Here is a 15,441-nt window from a genome sequence, read left to right on the forward strand (position 1 = left end):
TTCACATGCGAAATATATAAATATGTTAAATTAGCTGTTTCCAACTGTAAAGAACATTAAAGAAACATAACTGTGAAATTTGTGTTGTTTCTCACTGTAATATTTTATTGACAAACAAACAACAACAAAAAACAACACTGGACTTTAGTGAATGTCATAAAGCCAAAAATGTTGCACAAGGAACAGCAATACAGAAAAAAACACGTTGCTTTGCAAGGGGTAAGGTAAATAGCAACTGACTTTAAAAAGAGTTTGTTTTCATGTGCACTGACTTTTTATATACAGTACATTTATATGCTCTACATACTGTGTACATGCAATACACATACAGTTTATGTACAAAGTTAACGTACAGCACCCCATAGAAAAGATGTGATCTGTGGGCCATTAGGGGTATTTTGGTATTTGACCCTCAATTTGACTTTACTGTTTTGTTTTTCAGTAATCCTTTAAATAATTTAATCTTTGGGGGGAAAACTTAAACTTTGCTTCTATAGTATCTATAGTGTTTCACATACCTTGGCACATTACAGTGTAATAACACTCCAGGCCCTTTCCCTTTTATGTGTTTTAACATTTTCTTCTCTAATCTCTTTGGAGAAAAACATGCAGAGTCCAAATTAAACCTTAGCGCTGGGTGGCACATCTGTTTACCATTGTATTAATAGTGCTCTCTGTAATGCATTTGGCTGGAGACAGTGTAATGTTATCTTTTTTCTTTTTTTTAAACCGCAACAATAATTGGTATTAATTTTTTCTGGCAAGTCTTGTTTAGTTTTTGGAGAAAGGAGTAGAAATTCTGAAAAAACACCCAAACACTATTTGCAAAATGCAGGCAATTATAATCTTTGAAGTATTGTCAAACTCTATATTTAAATTAGTATTTCAACAAAGGCTTCAAATAACCCACAATATGCCAGAATTACTCCTTTACTTCTTTCTTTAAAAGTAAATGATTATTTTAACTATTGACCTACAAAGCATCAATGTACACAACACAATAATCATTGAGTCTTTTTCTATTCAAAATTACAATTATCTATTCATCTTCTGTAATGCATAAACTGTTATATAATTTATGAATTCACAATGATTTGAGAGACTCAAAACGTACTTATTGTTCATACAAACAAACCTTTTTTGTTCAGGTGAAATAGGAGATGCTTAGAGGCCAGATAGAGATCAAGCAGTGTGGTGGGGAGGTGGGGGGCAGGCAGTTGTTTTAATTAACATTTCCAATATTGCTCATGGCTTTGGATTTATCTTACCTTATGTAAAAGCATCTTACCTTTGTAGTATATACCAAATCTTTTTTTTATAATTTTAAACCATCAGTTTTATACATATCAGTTTGGAGCAGTAGTGTATATGTTAGTTGTTATATGTTACGTCATAAATCAAATATATTCAAGCGTATCTCACTTTTTTTCTGTCAAAACATTTCATAAGAGACTATTATTAAAATCCTTGTAATCTTGCGGAGACACCCTTAAATGCCATCCATTTTAATCAAGCCCTCTCAATATATTTAAACCAGAAAACAATCCTGGAAATAAACCTGACTACATACTACCATCTTGGAAATATTCATAAATGAGCTCTCTGCCTCTCGATTTATAAAATGTTTACACCCTTAAACTGACTTTTCAAAACTCACCTTTTCAGATTGAGACTTAATCTCAGACACTAATCTTGCTTGTTGTGCCCTTGATTTTATTTTTGTTTTCCTTTTTGGCACCTTCTACATATTAAAAAACACATCTTGATAAATTAATCTGTTGTAAGTAACCAGAAAGGTCTGACTGATCAGTTACTGTCATATTCATTTTCCCAATACACGCCATCAGAGAGTATTTTAAAAAGAGAAAAAGACACAAAACAATTACCACATTTATTGTACAGGTTCCGGATTTCAGGCACACAGTTCAACATAAACTTTTAGGAACATAAATATCATTAGCTAATGGTAATTACCTTAAAAGCAATCTTGATGTCAGCTGGGTGTAAGGACCAGTGATACGGCTGTGTTGCACCACTTATGTGATTTATGCCTGTTTGTTGTTAACAAAAACATACCATTTCCCGTCGAGTGTGGGTTTCCCATGGAGGGGGGATCACAGTAAAGCGTCTGCACGCTAATCATGCTGCTTCAAATGAAATCCACATGTAGAGCATTGACATACTTGACTCCAGTTTGAGGGCAACAGGGGGAAACATCTTGCAAAACCTGTCACTTTGGGGGCAGTTGTTTGTGACATCATCAGCCTTGTGATTCCTTATGCTGCCCGTGTGCTAGTTGAGTTTAGGTTATTGGAGCAGCGGCTTCCTGGTGCTTCTCACTAGAACAATCATTGCTGTGTGTGCTAAATTGGTATCTGAGAAAAGACTTTAACATAAAGGATCAATCACTGGCCTTACACATTTTGGCAAACCGCTAAGATTTAGGTGGCACTGATGCTGTGAGATGATGTCAGAAGATATCTTTGCAGGTTGCTGCACAAGTATCGTCATGATCTAGTTTAGTTTAATGAGTAGTTAGGAGAAGTCTATTAATGCCGTTCCTGCTCCTGCTGAAGCACAGTGAGTGTGTGAAAGCTACTGAAAGAAAATAAAGAGTCCATTTAGTGAGCGTAGCTGTTGTGGGTGATCCAGCTTGGGAGCTGATGCAGTGAGATGAACAGAGAGGAGACAGGGATTGAAGGTCTCTGGAAGCGTTTAATTTGGTCTTCTCCGGGCTGGCTGAATGGCAGAGACATGATCGTGTTTTCACACAGGTACAAAACATCTGCTTTTTCTCATTCCTTTAAGCGAAGCATTGTGAAGTGTTTTTAAACCCACAGGAGTTACTTCATAGACTCCACTTACATGAAAAGTCCTCTCACATGAGGCTACCACCACAGACTTAATGGGGCCTGTTCATGTTTGGGCATGTCGATGCTATCAAGTGATGAAGTGAAATGGAGCTGTTTCCCCTCTTGTGGGTGCGATAATGATTGATACTGTGTTCTAGCTCAGTTTCAGTAACAGAGAGCGAATAGCGCTTTGTTTTGTTAGCTAAAATAAAAACCTAAATATGTTTTTGATCAGACTCTACTGTAAGTGCTGTATCACCACCTGGTAGTTCTGTTTCTTTTTTAAGTTATAAAGGATGTTAATTCCACCTCACCACATGACCCCTGCATGATGCATTTGGATTGATGGAGGAACTCTGAGACCTGACTATTATCTGTTCTCCTTTATTGTTGTTATTTACTTTCTGTCTTGATTCCTATTGTATGTAAAAAATTTTCCTTTGCTAAGAATTGATACCATCCTTGGACTTGGCTAAAATGAGGTACAGTGTTGGAGAGCTACAAAACAAAAAGAAAATGATGGTGAAAGAGAGAAAAACAATTTATAAGGTAAACAAGGCAATCTCCACACAAAGGCTAAAAATAAAACTGAATACCACTTTGAAAATATGCATTAAGTGTAAGATTCCTTTGCATCAGTTCCTTGTACATTTCTTTTTCCTAGAAAAAATTGAAAGGTTCAGATCTTTCTCTTTTCCATACATTGCTGTTTGTAATGACAGACAGAAAAGCAGCTGCGTAACATTTAGCAGGAAGAGGAAGTTTGACTTGGCTGCCCCGTGTCACAGGTCACTACTTTATGACTTGTAACTGATCTGCTGTTTGTGTTTTTCCAAGTTGTGCCATCAAGAATTTGCTTTATTCTTATGTTTATATGACTACTCTTCATTTTTGGCTGTGCTCATTATAGCGCTCATTGCAGGATGTTTAACAAGCTCATTGAGAAATGTCTTTGTGGAATCTTTAGAGTTGGAAAAATTGACTGGATAGTCCATTTTTTTCCTTATGTCACTTGTTATATTCTATCTGAGTGGTGTTGACTTGAAAAGGAAATTGCGTTGGAAACTGTTGTACATGCCGCTCAACCTGCTGTTTATTTAACACTTTATGGCAAGTTCATACTTACACGTTTAGGTCAGAATGTGCTTAGTTTTAGCCATTTGGAAGTTCAATGTGGATCTTGCGTCAAAACGTCTGTCAAAAACTGGATAGACAGAAATGATTTCCACATTATAAAGTCAACTGCATCCATGAATGAATAATATGGCAAAATCAACTTCCAATATTTCAAATTCATCACTTGTTATGGCAATATATTGAACTGCAGTCTCATCTTCATATACTGTATGTGCATTGTCATTGTTCTTATTTCAAAGCATCTTATAAACTTGGTTGGAGTTGGATGTTCAGCATAAATCAATGAAACTAGGATGAAGAAGTCTGATTGGGTGTTTTAGCCTGTTGGATAGAAAAGATCTATGACTCTTGACATTCTTTTGCCCCATGACGCCACTCTTACCAGCTGTTCCCATGTTGATAACATGTGTTGTTTTGGCTTCTGTCTCTGAAACCTCCCTGAAAAACAAGACCATGAACAGAAAAGCCTGAATGTTCTGTGACACCACGTCTTCCTCTTCTCCTTATCTGAACTTGGTGTGTCCCGCTGCATGCCAAGAACATAGTTACTCAAGACATGTCGCTATGTCAACTATGTCAGCGTTTGGTTAGTTCCCACCTATTAAAAGGATCCTACCAGATTAAGACTCTGCTGGGTTAGCATGGTTAATCAGGACAAGTCAACTTTGCTCAACTGAGTGATACTTTATCACTCAGCCTTGACAACATGTGCTTGAGAGTATGATTCCACACTCTGTTCTTCCTCCAGGTCAGCACTGAGCTCCTTTGAAGACTGTATGCGACTACAGTTTGCCATATGCTTGGTATTACCATCCCCTTGCATTTTGAGCATGCTGCAATGTGATTGGAATGCAACCATGGTCCTCACATTTTAAGATGTGTATTCAGTTAGAACCACTTACTGTAGTCAATATACAACACCATAATTGTCCCTGTTCCTCTGTTAGGATTTATATCTACAAAGCTATTTTAAACGCGAAAGATATACTTTGTTTATTGTCCTATGATCCAGTTTGGTTTAATTAAAAAAGCTACTATGATGATATATTACACTAAGAAAAAAGCTGAAATTCTGCATGCAGCATGCAGACAAATTTCGATGGATTTAGAAGGACATAAAACAAACCTGAATTCTGCTTTTATCGCCAAACAAAACCTCTTCATCTCATAATTATAGTTCAAGCAGCAGTAAATGTTTGCTGCTTAAGGCCATGATGACAAACTAGTCTGTCTGAGCGAGGTGGTTACTTGGTTTTGTGGAATTTTCTTTCCTCTCTGCAAGGTACTGCAAGGTCATATCCATTTATTAGCAGTGTGACACATTTTTAAACTACAGTCAAGGTTCCCTGGGGCGTTTTAACAATTTCCATGTGTTCTGTTGGCTTACCTGTTTAGATTAAAGCAGTGGGTTGGATCATCTCGAGGTTTCTGCCTGCCAGTCCTAGACAAAGGCATTGATGCACAAAAAGCTATCTGATATCAGTTCGATTATCCAGTTGGAGTTGCAAGAAATGCATCCATATGAAATCATAGTGTTCACTTAATCAAAATCAGAGGTCTGCATTTTGTAGTTTTGTAGCATGCAAAAAAGGAGAAAAATGGCATGAATTAGCTGGGTTTGGTTTAGCACTCAATTATGCGATTTGTGGTAGAACTGTGAATCTTGATCAACTCAAAAAGGCTGCTTTAGAGTCACTCAGCAAAATAATGAAAAGCTGCCTCTTTGTTACATGTGGCTGTAAATATTAATTATGTCTTCCTCTGGAGAGGTTTTGTTATGCATGGGGAAAAAAAGAAAACTTGTTTAACAAAAGCTGTTTTATTTGGCTGATTTCCAACTGCCAAATCTAAAGCTGTTGAGTCGTTCCCTTTTAGAGTAATCCACATCGTGCCTAAATGAACCTCACTGGATTACAGTGGGCTTAGCCCGCCAAATCATCTGAAATTAATTGCTGGGACAACGTGGGAGGGCAAATCTGTCTCAAGAGGGTTTAATTTCCCTCCCGTGTGACCTGTTGATTTATACGTTTTTCCCAAGGAACTGTGAACCTGTATTCAAAACACTGCTACACCTTAGCACACCTGAATAATACTAGAAGTCCAACACAACTAATAAAACATACAGTACATAAGTAGAGGTTCAGATGAAGCAATTTTTCATCAGTAAAAGGCACTAAAAACTAACATAAGTATGTGTGTTTATGAATTTTCCACCAAGAAAATAAAATAAAACATACATTTTAAGTTTGACACTGTACAAATGCAGGATATAAAAGACAAGCAGCAGGCTGAATGATCGGGAAAATGGTCTTACCTGAGTGGGTGCTGGTGAGTGAAGCAACCCAGCTGTAGATCACTGAATCAGAGGTCCCTGAGTCCTTGCCCTCCTCTTGCTCTCAGAGGTGAAACTGTCTTCTGGTCCCACGCGCTGTGCCAGCTCTCTGTGCTCTGTGTTATCGGCCATGATTAAGTAATGGCTGACAGATGAGGCTGGCAGGGTTGCGGGAGGAGCGCGATGCCATATAATGTCTTTTCTCCCACTGTTAAAACGCAGATACAGTTCAGCTGGGGGAGCGTAGCTCGTATGGCTGTGATTTCCTTTTTTTCCCTACCCCTTTTTTTTTTTTGCCTTTCTCTTTCTTCCTGCTTCTTTTACAAGAATGAGGAGGGGCCAGCCCCACTCCTCATTCCCCCCCTCCAACTTGTTTGCCTCTCTCTGCTCTTGTCTGAGGTAAAGGGGAGTTCTGTTTTCCTTTTTTGTGAGCGTGCAGCAGGTATGTGAATCTGCCGTGCTTGGGGACTAGTCACTCAGGCTCTGGCCCTCAGCTTTGATGTCGTCTGTCAGCTGAGCGGGCCCTGTGTTTAAAATGCCTTGATAATTACAATGTGTATGATGCGTGTGTGTGCAGTGTCAACCACTACCCGCACCATACTTACGAAGAAAAGGCAGGATGAGGTGGCTTTGTTGAAAGGCTTTGAATGGAGCATATGATTATTAGATTGTTTAAACAGGAAAACATTCCTCTACCTCCCAGAATGTGAAGAAAAACACAAACTCCACATCTGCAAAGCCCATAGGTCACCACCTCTGAGTTATGCAATAATCTGAGATCATAATTAGAGGACAGTACAATATAATGTTCATTATCTGGACTGGAAAAAATGCTAAGGCAACATCTCATCTGGTGTATTTGATTCTAGCATCCCATTTATTCGGAGTGGCTTTGTATACAGGCACTCACTCAGCAAGCAGAAATAGGCACCCTAATTGCTGTCTGTACCATCTCAGACAAAGGCCATTTCAGATCTTTTTATTGGTGTGTCTGGTTTTTATTCTTCATGCCTTTTTTTGCCTCCTCTTGCCTCATTGTCTAGATTTCCTGAAGTGTATCTAAGTTCCTTATTGGTGCCAGATGAATGTCTTGCGTGTGCATCTACAGTGTGCTTTGCATTGCATCCCTTGTCCCTGCTTCCCGTGCCTCTGCTGATCTAAAAGCAATCCCTGCTTTTAGAGCAGCAGAGGCTGCTCTAAAAGGGTGTTCTTCTGTTGAGGCCTTAAGTTTTGCATTAAATGCGATTGTTTATGCATATTGATCTGAGGCCATGTTCCCATTTTGATGGGTTAATTCATCCACGATACAAGAGAGCCTATGAATGAGATTTCTGGTTAACAGAATGTGGTTGCCTTAAAAAAATCAATCTCTTCTGGTTTTCAGTGCTTAAGAACTTTATTTTCAGTTGACTTACTTTTCGAGGAACTTCTGTACAGAAATGTTTACATGGTGCAATCATAAGCATGAGCTCTAATCGAGCTATGAGTTGGACTTCACTGTGTTTCACTAAACTTTGTGTTGTTCTCTATCCAACACCCATCCCCCTTCCCTGCAATTTCCTCCCCAGTGTTCAGTAAGCTGTGGCCGAGGGACCAAACAGCGGGATGTAGTCTGTGTATATCAGAACCAAACCAAAATAGAAGAGAAGCACTGCAGTCATCTGCCCCGGCCTCGGACACAGAAGGCCTGTCGGGCTCGAGTATGCCCCAGTTGGAAAGCTAACAGATGGAGGGAGGTATGTTTGTTCTTCTTGCTATCTTCTGGGGATTAGATAATAACCAAAAGTCTCAGAGAGGCCATGCTGTGAGTAACTGCAGCTGAGGCACAAACACAAAATCTTTCTAGAGATTGCAGATGTAGGACATGTACACACAGAGCACCTGTCCAATCACCACTCAGTTTGCTCTTTTTGAAGATTTATGTGTCATTCCCAAAAGTGTAAACTAAACTCTAAAGGCCAAGACTGTTTATGTATAGTACTGTGCAAAATTCTAACAAGCTTCAGAGTCAATAATTGTGTGCTGACCACCTTCATTCCTCACCACAGCCTGAACTCTCTTAGGCAGCTTTCTTGTAATTTGTTTAAGAAGTCTTCAGGAATAGTTCTCAGGCTTCTTTAATGACATTCAAAGCTCTTTTTTGGATGTTGGCTGGATTTGGTTCCATTTTCTGTCAAGATTATCCCACACTGCTTGAATAATGTTGAGGTCCAGAATCTGGGGAGGCCAATCCATAACCGATAGCGCTCCAAATGTGCTTGTACTGCGCTGGCAATGTGATTGGGATCATTGTGATACTGAGAAATGAAGCCAATGCAGTACTACTGGATGCTTTGCACATGGCGTTGTTTTTGTTTATGCCTGATATGTCATCTTTTGCCCTCCACTTGTCAACTTTCCTCAGTTTTCTTTAAGACACATTGGACCGCATACCAAGATATGTCAAAGTTTGAGTTAATAGCTCTAAAGATACAATTTCAAATTGGTTCTTAGTTTAAGTTTCTGTTATGTGTAGACATAAAAGTGGTTCATCCCTTGAGTAAGGTACCTTTTTATTCTTGATCTATTCATAGGTCAGTGTTAAATGGTTTAATAAACAAAAAAGAAATACTCTATAAATGGTCAGGTACAAGGACTGGACTAAAGTGCAAAAAGTGGTTAATGTCAATAGAAAAACTTTGAAAGACATTCAGAGAGCCTGAAGAACTCTTGCTCAAGACCACTTTAAAATGACAAGAAAGTCTGGCTTCTTGGAAGCAAAATGTAAAGAAATGAGGACTGACACGAGACGTTTGTGCACTACTATAGCACACTTAGTGTAACATTTGTGTTTGTGGTTTCAAATATTCAGGGAACATTTTAAAATCCTATCTTAAAGTACAGTTCTTCTAGGAAAGCTTTCTGTCAGACCACACACTGACCATGTGAATGTGAATCTGTCAAAATGAAAAGTGATAAACATGGCAGCTGATGCAGCCAAGTTTGTGGTGCATGCAAATGCAAACAGGGTGGGAAGGGGATAAATATCTGGATTACAGGAGGTTTCTGTACTAATTGGTGACTTGGACACTGCATACTTTCATAGCAGTTCATGAAAAGCCTCTCATGCCTGCTTGGAAAGTATAAAATGTAAATGCAAAATCCCCAAAGGTCCTGCAAGGCTTACATTTGCTCCCCCTTCACAAGACTCCTGCCACTCCCCACTCTTTGAGCCTTTCCTCCTCCCCTCTCACTTTTTCTCTCGCTGGTGTCTGGAAGCAATCATCTTCCTCCACATACCACCAGCAACCATGAAATCCTCAACTACAGCATAAAGACATGTTTTATATCTTAATGTCCGTGCATGTGACAACTTTGAAACCTCAGCACCCAGTGCCTGAGTTATTCCGAAGCTACCCAGCACTCTCAGTCACCTCTAACTGCGAATATAATAGACAATATATTAGGGGAGCTGGAGGGAGGAGGGGGTGCTTCCCATTGGGAATTGGTTTGGTTTTCAAGGACAGAATTCTCTCCACTTGCTATTCGAAATACAATGTTACGCATGTTTATTGTAAAGTGAAGTTGAAAGGATGATTCAGTGTCTTATTTATTTGGTTATCTTATTTTGAGTTTGGATTTTAGTTGCATGTTTCTCAGAAATTATTGAATTCTTTTGTTTTAATAAAATGAAGGTGAATGATTTTGTTTATATGGTAAAATCTATGTTTACTTTAAAAAATGATAAAGAACAAGTTTCATTTAATTCCACTATACGAAGCTTTAAAGTACAGGAAAAAATGCCCTTTTAAATGAAATGAGCTGACCCTTTAAACTGCTTACTAAACACTGTGATTAAAGAGCGCACACTTTTTAAAGCTGGGTTATGCTGTATCACTTAACAGCAACTAGAATCACTTGAACAGCAGGTTCTATTTTCATGCTTGATGCAAGTTTTTTTGTTGTTGTTTTTGCTTTTTAAAGGCATATTTTGATTTGAAGGTCAGATTTCCTGCAGTGCCTTTTGTTCTTTCTCCAAACTCAAAGAGTTGAACCTTCACATCCAAGGATAAACTCTGCAACGATAACAGAAGTTGCAGCAACTAAAAGAACGCCATAAATTGATCTGGAATTTTCAGGAATTTGATACTTTTTGGATCGTACGCTGATTTTTATGAATGTGTAATGCGTGGCGGGCAAGCTGAGAAATCAGCGTGGTCAGCTCAAATCTTACAGAGCGCTACCTTAGTATGCAGGCATGCTTCTCAAAGTACATCAAAGAGATGTCTGAGATAGATCTTTGTGTGATCCCAGATATACAGCTCACAGAATAGGAACAAACCCATTTCTGGATTCATGAAGTGCATTGAACCGGAGCATCAAAGCAGCATATCTTAACTCGGCAGACCAAACAAACGTTATAAAAATATCGCCTGTGAGAAGCCTATGAAACTTAGGAGAGGAAAACCAACAGAATTATAAGATGGATTTTGCTGTCTCACTTAAATTACTCTGTTAACACATATTTTCTTAGCATATTTGTTAGAGTATGCAATATGCAATACATAAGCATCTCAGGAAATAAGGGCAAATTCAATAAACCATTATCTTGTAACTGCCCTTTGTAGTGGCTGCTGCTGAGCAGACATTATATAGTCTTAGTTTAAATTGGTAGGTCCTTGATTTAGAGATTTATGAAGCATCATAAGCACATGGTCCTAAAATGCAACTCAGCTGTCAGTTCTTACTACTGACCCCCACTACTCCTAAATAGTGACTTGTTCTAAACCGTACTCACACACAATTTTAAGTCTAAATTCCAGGGCAACATACCTCCAATGACAAAGTCAAGGTTAATAACAAAATGTGTTGTACAGCATTTTTCTCATGTCAAGGAAATTGGATTTAATGTGTAAAATCAGTGTGTCTGTGTAGGTCCTCAGTCATCCAGGTCATGGTAGTCTTAAGAGTTTGAAAAATCAAGAAAAGGAGCACAAACATGTAAAGAAATCTCTTAGAACATATGGTTGACCCAACTGGACTTTCATCAAATCAGAGAAATCTTTGAAATCTTTACCCTCCACTCACATCTTGCCTCAGATGACCTCAACAGATCGCGTGATAGGGTGGGGCAAGGTCACACAGTGGATTCACCCGTAACCCCCTGTGATGGTAATGACCCCTTTTATCAGACTTTGGCTCATCTGATGATACACGGGATCAATAGTGGGTCAGCGACCCTCAGCACCACCTCCGAAGTGGTCAGCTCCCACTAGAGGTTAAATGCTTGGAACTCTCCACCATTTGTTTTAAGAACCAAAGAAGCCTCTTGGATGAGAGGCGAAACATCTTTATGGACTTAAAGAAGTTCAGTCGCCTTCTTTTTTAAGCTTTTAAGACTGTGTCATCAGTCCTTTAAGGTCAGCTCTACAACAGAAATGAGTTTAAAAAGCCACAAAAATGAATACTTTGTATTTATAGCCTTATTGCTGCTGGAGAAAAATAAGCTTCCTTTAGCATCATTTCCCACTTCTTGCCATGTTTTCGAAATGAGATGTGTGTTTTGTGTGTGTTTTACTAGTGTTCTGTCACCTGTGGGGTCGGAGTTCAGAACCGCGATGTTTACTGCAGGCTAAAAGGTACGGGACGAGTCCTCGAGCATCTCTGTGACGCTCGCGCGCGTCCTCCCACTGCGCGGCCATGCCAAACTGCAGAGTGCACACACTACACTTGGGTCGCTGATGAATGGAAAGAAGTAAGTAACTTGTTTATTCTCTTTCTTCCTATCTGTGACGACGTATTTCCTTTGCTCACTCTCCAAGTGTGGAACAGATGTTCAGATGTTTAAGCATCTTATTAAAGCTTTTATTGGCTGCAATCTCCACTTTGTCGCTAACTCTCTCTCTCTGCACCATTAGATGGGCGTCCTGCATACACCCTTTATCTGTCGCATCTGTCGTGAGGGCTTTAGTGTTAACCATCGCAACTAAATATGATACAAATCAATGATATCCAAACTTCAGAGTACTGATGGCCATCGCCCCTTCTGTGCTACTGAACGGCACTGCTCTATGTCACGCTAGCAGACTGTTTTCTTCCTGGCTCATCTTTCTTTAATGCGATGTGCTTTGTCCTCAAAGCGAGGCATTAAAAAAAGGGACATCCTGTAGGGACATAGCACTGCTTGAATCTTTGCAGTGTTTAGATCTCTGTCTGTGCTCCTGCAAAAACTTTGAACCTTCTTTCTCTCACAGTTTGCCGCTGAAATCCTCTCTGTTCTTATGAAATATAAAGAAAGTGAAAAGAAAAACACATGAATTTTCAAATCCTGATCCATTTTATGACTTTTAAGCCATTACTGAAGGGAAATCTGTTTTAACTTTTATCTTTAACACTAACATTGTCAAGAGCACATGTTTGGCATTGTGTTACTGTTCCAGTTGTTACACAACACTCACTTTCCTCCATTTGTGTAAAGTTTTAATAGGGATGTGCATTTATTGTGCTAAAGGGATGTCCAGGAGTCTTAGAAGTTGATTTAGTTGCTGAAACCACAATCCATCTCACAACCTGTGTGTGATTTTTTTTTCAGTGTAATGCAACATGCGGAGAAGGCGTGAGAAGCAGGAAAGTGGTGTGCATGGATCCAGGAATGACACCTGCTCAGGATGATTACTGTGATCCATTAGCCCAACCTCCATTGCTCCAGCCCTGCAAAGAAGCTCCTTGTCACTACATGTGGATAACAGGAGAATGGTCAATGGTAAGAACATGAAAAATATATGGAATAAGTTTCAGTATTGGTATCAAATAATTAATAATTTCTCTAAAATGGAAAGAAATAATTTAGTGCTTAAGACTGAAGGAACTTTGTTTCATCTTTTTCTTTTTTCAAACAACTGTCTGAACCCAAAAGGTGTTAACTTGAAAATTAGATAAAAAGAGAAACTGTGTCTATTTAGAGCTGTCTTCTTGTTTCTCACATACAAATATTCTAATAGTCATAGGGAGATCTGCTGCGTATGTACAAAAACAGCTGACAAGATGCTGATGAAAATTTGGCATTTATTTGTATGATACGTTTCAAATAGTTCATTAAATAAAACACGAAAACGTTCGACATCTTCTGCTAATTTAATTTTCATCGTAATCAACTAATTGCTTCAAAACATCTGCATTTCAGTAGAATCAGGCTCATTAAAATGGAGAAGGCTTTAAAATGAGCAAGGTCATCAATTCTCATCAGCAGTACCAATGAGGCCCCGTTCTACTGCACAAAAGCTTCTTCTAAAGCCAAAGCTTTTAACCCACTGTGTGTATTTTTGTGTGGCTTAGTGCTCTGCCAGCTGCGGTGTTGGCTACCAGCAGCGTATTATCTCCTGCTCCCTGATGCCCACCTCTCCCGCTCAGGGTGTGTACACTCAGTCCTCCTTTGCCAGCACGAATTGTCCTAAGCCTCGCCCTCCTGGCACCCGGCCGTGCCTCCTCACGGAATGCCCTCACATGTCCTACTGGAAAGTTGGCCCGTGGAGCAAGGTGAGTCAGAAAAGGCTTGTTAGACAGCAAGAAATCCTCCTCAGCTAATCACAGTCATAACAATACATTTTGATGACTTGTGGATTTTAATAAATCTCATTTGTGGATTTGGACTGGAGCCTTTTTGACTTTTAGAGGGAATGAGTTTGTGTATGTGTGTGTTTTTACCAGTGCTCGCAGACCTGTGGGGCAGGAGTGATGGAGCGCAGAGTGGAGTGCGTGACCTCAAAAGGCCAAACGTCCAAACTCTGTCGTCTGTCAGAGAGACCTGAGTCTCAGGCTGCATGTCAGGAAAGAGAATGTGAGTGGTAAAATGGAATGTAATGGTCACTGTCGGTGCTTTATGTGGAAACAACCATATCTGATTCTAAAAACTCTGTTTTTTGCTTTGTTTTTACACAATAAACTACTTAAAGCCTCTTGGAGTGATCACTTAGTGGAACAATAAACAGACAGTCAGCAGTTTTCTGCAAATTGTGCAATGGACAGTCTGTCAGAATGCCTCAAGGGCTTCAGCTGAGCCAGGCATTATTGTGGATTTGGAAAGTGCTGTAAAACAGCAAGCCAAAGTTCGCAGGGTTAATCATTTCTGACTTAGATTCTGCCAAGTCAGGCACTGATGAAATTGAAAGGATATATTGGACAGTCAGTTCTCTGGTCAAGTATTAATCTTAACTAGCTAATCAGCTCAATATGAGCTCTGCAACACAAACAAGACAATTACAACACCTCAAGCTTGGGAAGAATAGATCCAAGTCACAATCCGCTTTAGGGAGAAGTGCTTAGTTTTTTTAGCTTTCAAAATTTTTATGTTATTTGCTGACAAAAGATTTATGTACTAACTTTTAAAATGAGATGGCTAAATACTCCAGCTTTTAAAATCTGTCGACAGCTCCCACTGTTGCACTGAAAGCTCTTCTTCCTCACTCCCTCTCCCAGGCCAGTTGTTCAGTACGTGCCGAGAGGTCCAGATGAGACAGGGCGTGAGGATAGATGGCGAATACTATCTCAAAGTCAAATCCCGGATCCTACAGGTGTGTATGTTCTGTCAGAATTACTCCGGCACACGTCATGATTCAAGCAGCAGCAGCAAACTCATGGGATCTCATCCTTCGCCTCAACGTGTTTGCTCTTAGATTTACTGTGCTGAGATGCAGACTGATTTCCCCAAGGAGTATGTGACATTGCGCAGCGGTCAGACCGATAACTACTCCGAGGTGTATGGCCACAGGTGCGTATGATGTGGAGATGACTCGCTGTATGGTTACGTAATGTGTGAAATATGGTTATTGTGCTGTTTGCACTCAGTTCCCGTATTTCTTTAAACGCACAGGTTGCTGAACCCATTTCAATGCCCGTATAACGGCAGCCGAAAACAGGACTGTGAGTGTAGGAACGACTACTCAGCAGCGGGATACACACTCTTCCACAAAGTTCGTCTGGACCTAAACTCCCTGAGGATAACGAGTGAGTAATTACTTCATGATTGCCTTACGCCGTGCACTGTATCGAGACCACACATGGGTGTTTTTTTTAACCCTCACACGCCTCGCTCCAAAGCGCTAATGCCATATCCAGAACCCAGTCCAAATGAAAGCAAGCCTT

The 15,441-nt window shown here is 39.7% G+C and overlaps 1 protein-coding gene and 1 long non-coding RNA gene across 4 annotated transcripts in view; one reads left to right on the forward strand and one right to left on the reverse strand.

Moving 5' to 3' along the window:
• The window catches only part of LOC134631218 (A disintegrin and metalloproteinase with thrombospondin motifs 20), a 77,335-nt gene that overhangs the window by 57,638 nt on the left and 4,256 nt on the right, over positions 1 to 15,441 (forward strand). The window contains exons 29-36 of the mRNA XM_063479326.1: positions 7,890 to 8,057; positions 11,882 to 12,055; positions 12,893 to 13,063; positions 13,636 to 13,836; positions 14,008 to 14,137; positions 14,776 to 14,870; positions 14,973 to 15,067; positions 15,170 to 15,303. Coding sequence (XP_063335396.1) covers positions 7,890 to 8,057; positions 11,882 to 12,055; positions 12,893 to 13,063; positions 13,636 to 13,836; positions 14,008 to 14,137; positions 14,776 to 14,870; positions 14,973 to 15,067; positions 15,170 to 15,303 — 1,168 coding nt within the window. The remainder of the gene's footprint in view (positions 1 to 7,889; positions 8,058 to 11,881; positions 12,056 to 12,892; positions 13,064 to 13,635; positions 13,837 to 14,007; positions 14,138 to 14,775; positions 14,871 to 14,972; positions 15,068 to 15,169; positions 15,304 to 15,441) is intronic.
• LOC134631219 (uncharacterized) lies at positions 101 to 6,581 on the reverse strand. Of its 3 annotated transcripts, none has more exons than XR_010094380.1 (5): positions 6,304 to 6,581; positions 5,377 to 5,547; positions 4,372 to 4,427; positions 3,979 to 4,056; positions 101 to 2,739 (listed from the first exon to the last, which is right to left on the reverse strand). It is a non-coding gene; the product is annotated as an uncharacterized LOC134631219 (long non-coding RNA). The 3 variants fall into 3 exon arrangements; XR_010094379.1 differs by having other exon boundaries at positions 101 to 3,350; positions 5,377 to 5,430; positions 6,304 to 6,579; XR_010094378.1 differs by having other exon boundaries at positions 5,377 to 5,430; positions 6,304 to 6,578.

The sequence above is a fragment of the Pelmatolapia mariae genome, linkage group LG7, assembly GCF_036321145.2.
Source record: "Pelmatolapia mariae isolate MD_Pm_ZW linkage group LG7, Pm_UMD_F_2, whole genome shotgun sequence".
NCBI classification, from domain to species: Eukaryota; Metazoa; Chordata; class Actinopteri; order Cichliformes; family Cichlidae; genus Pelmatolapia; species Pelmatolapia mariae.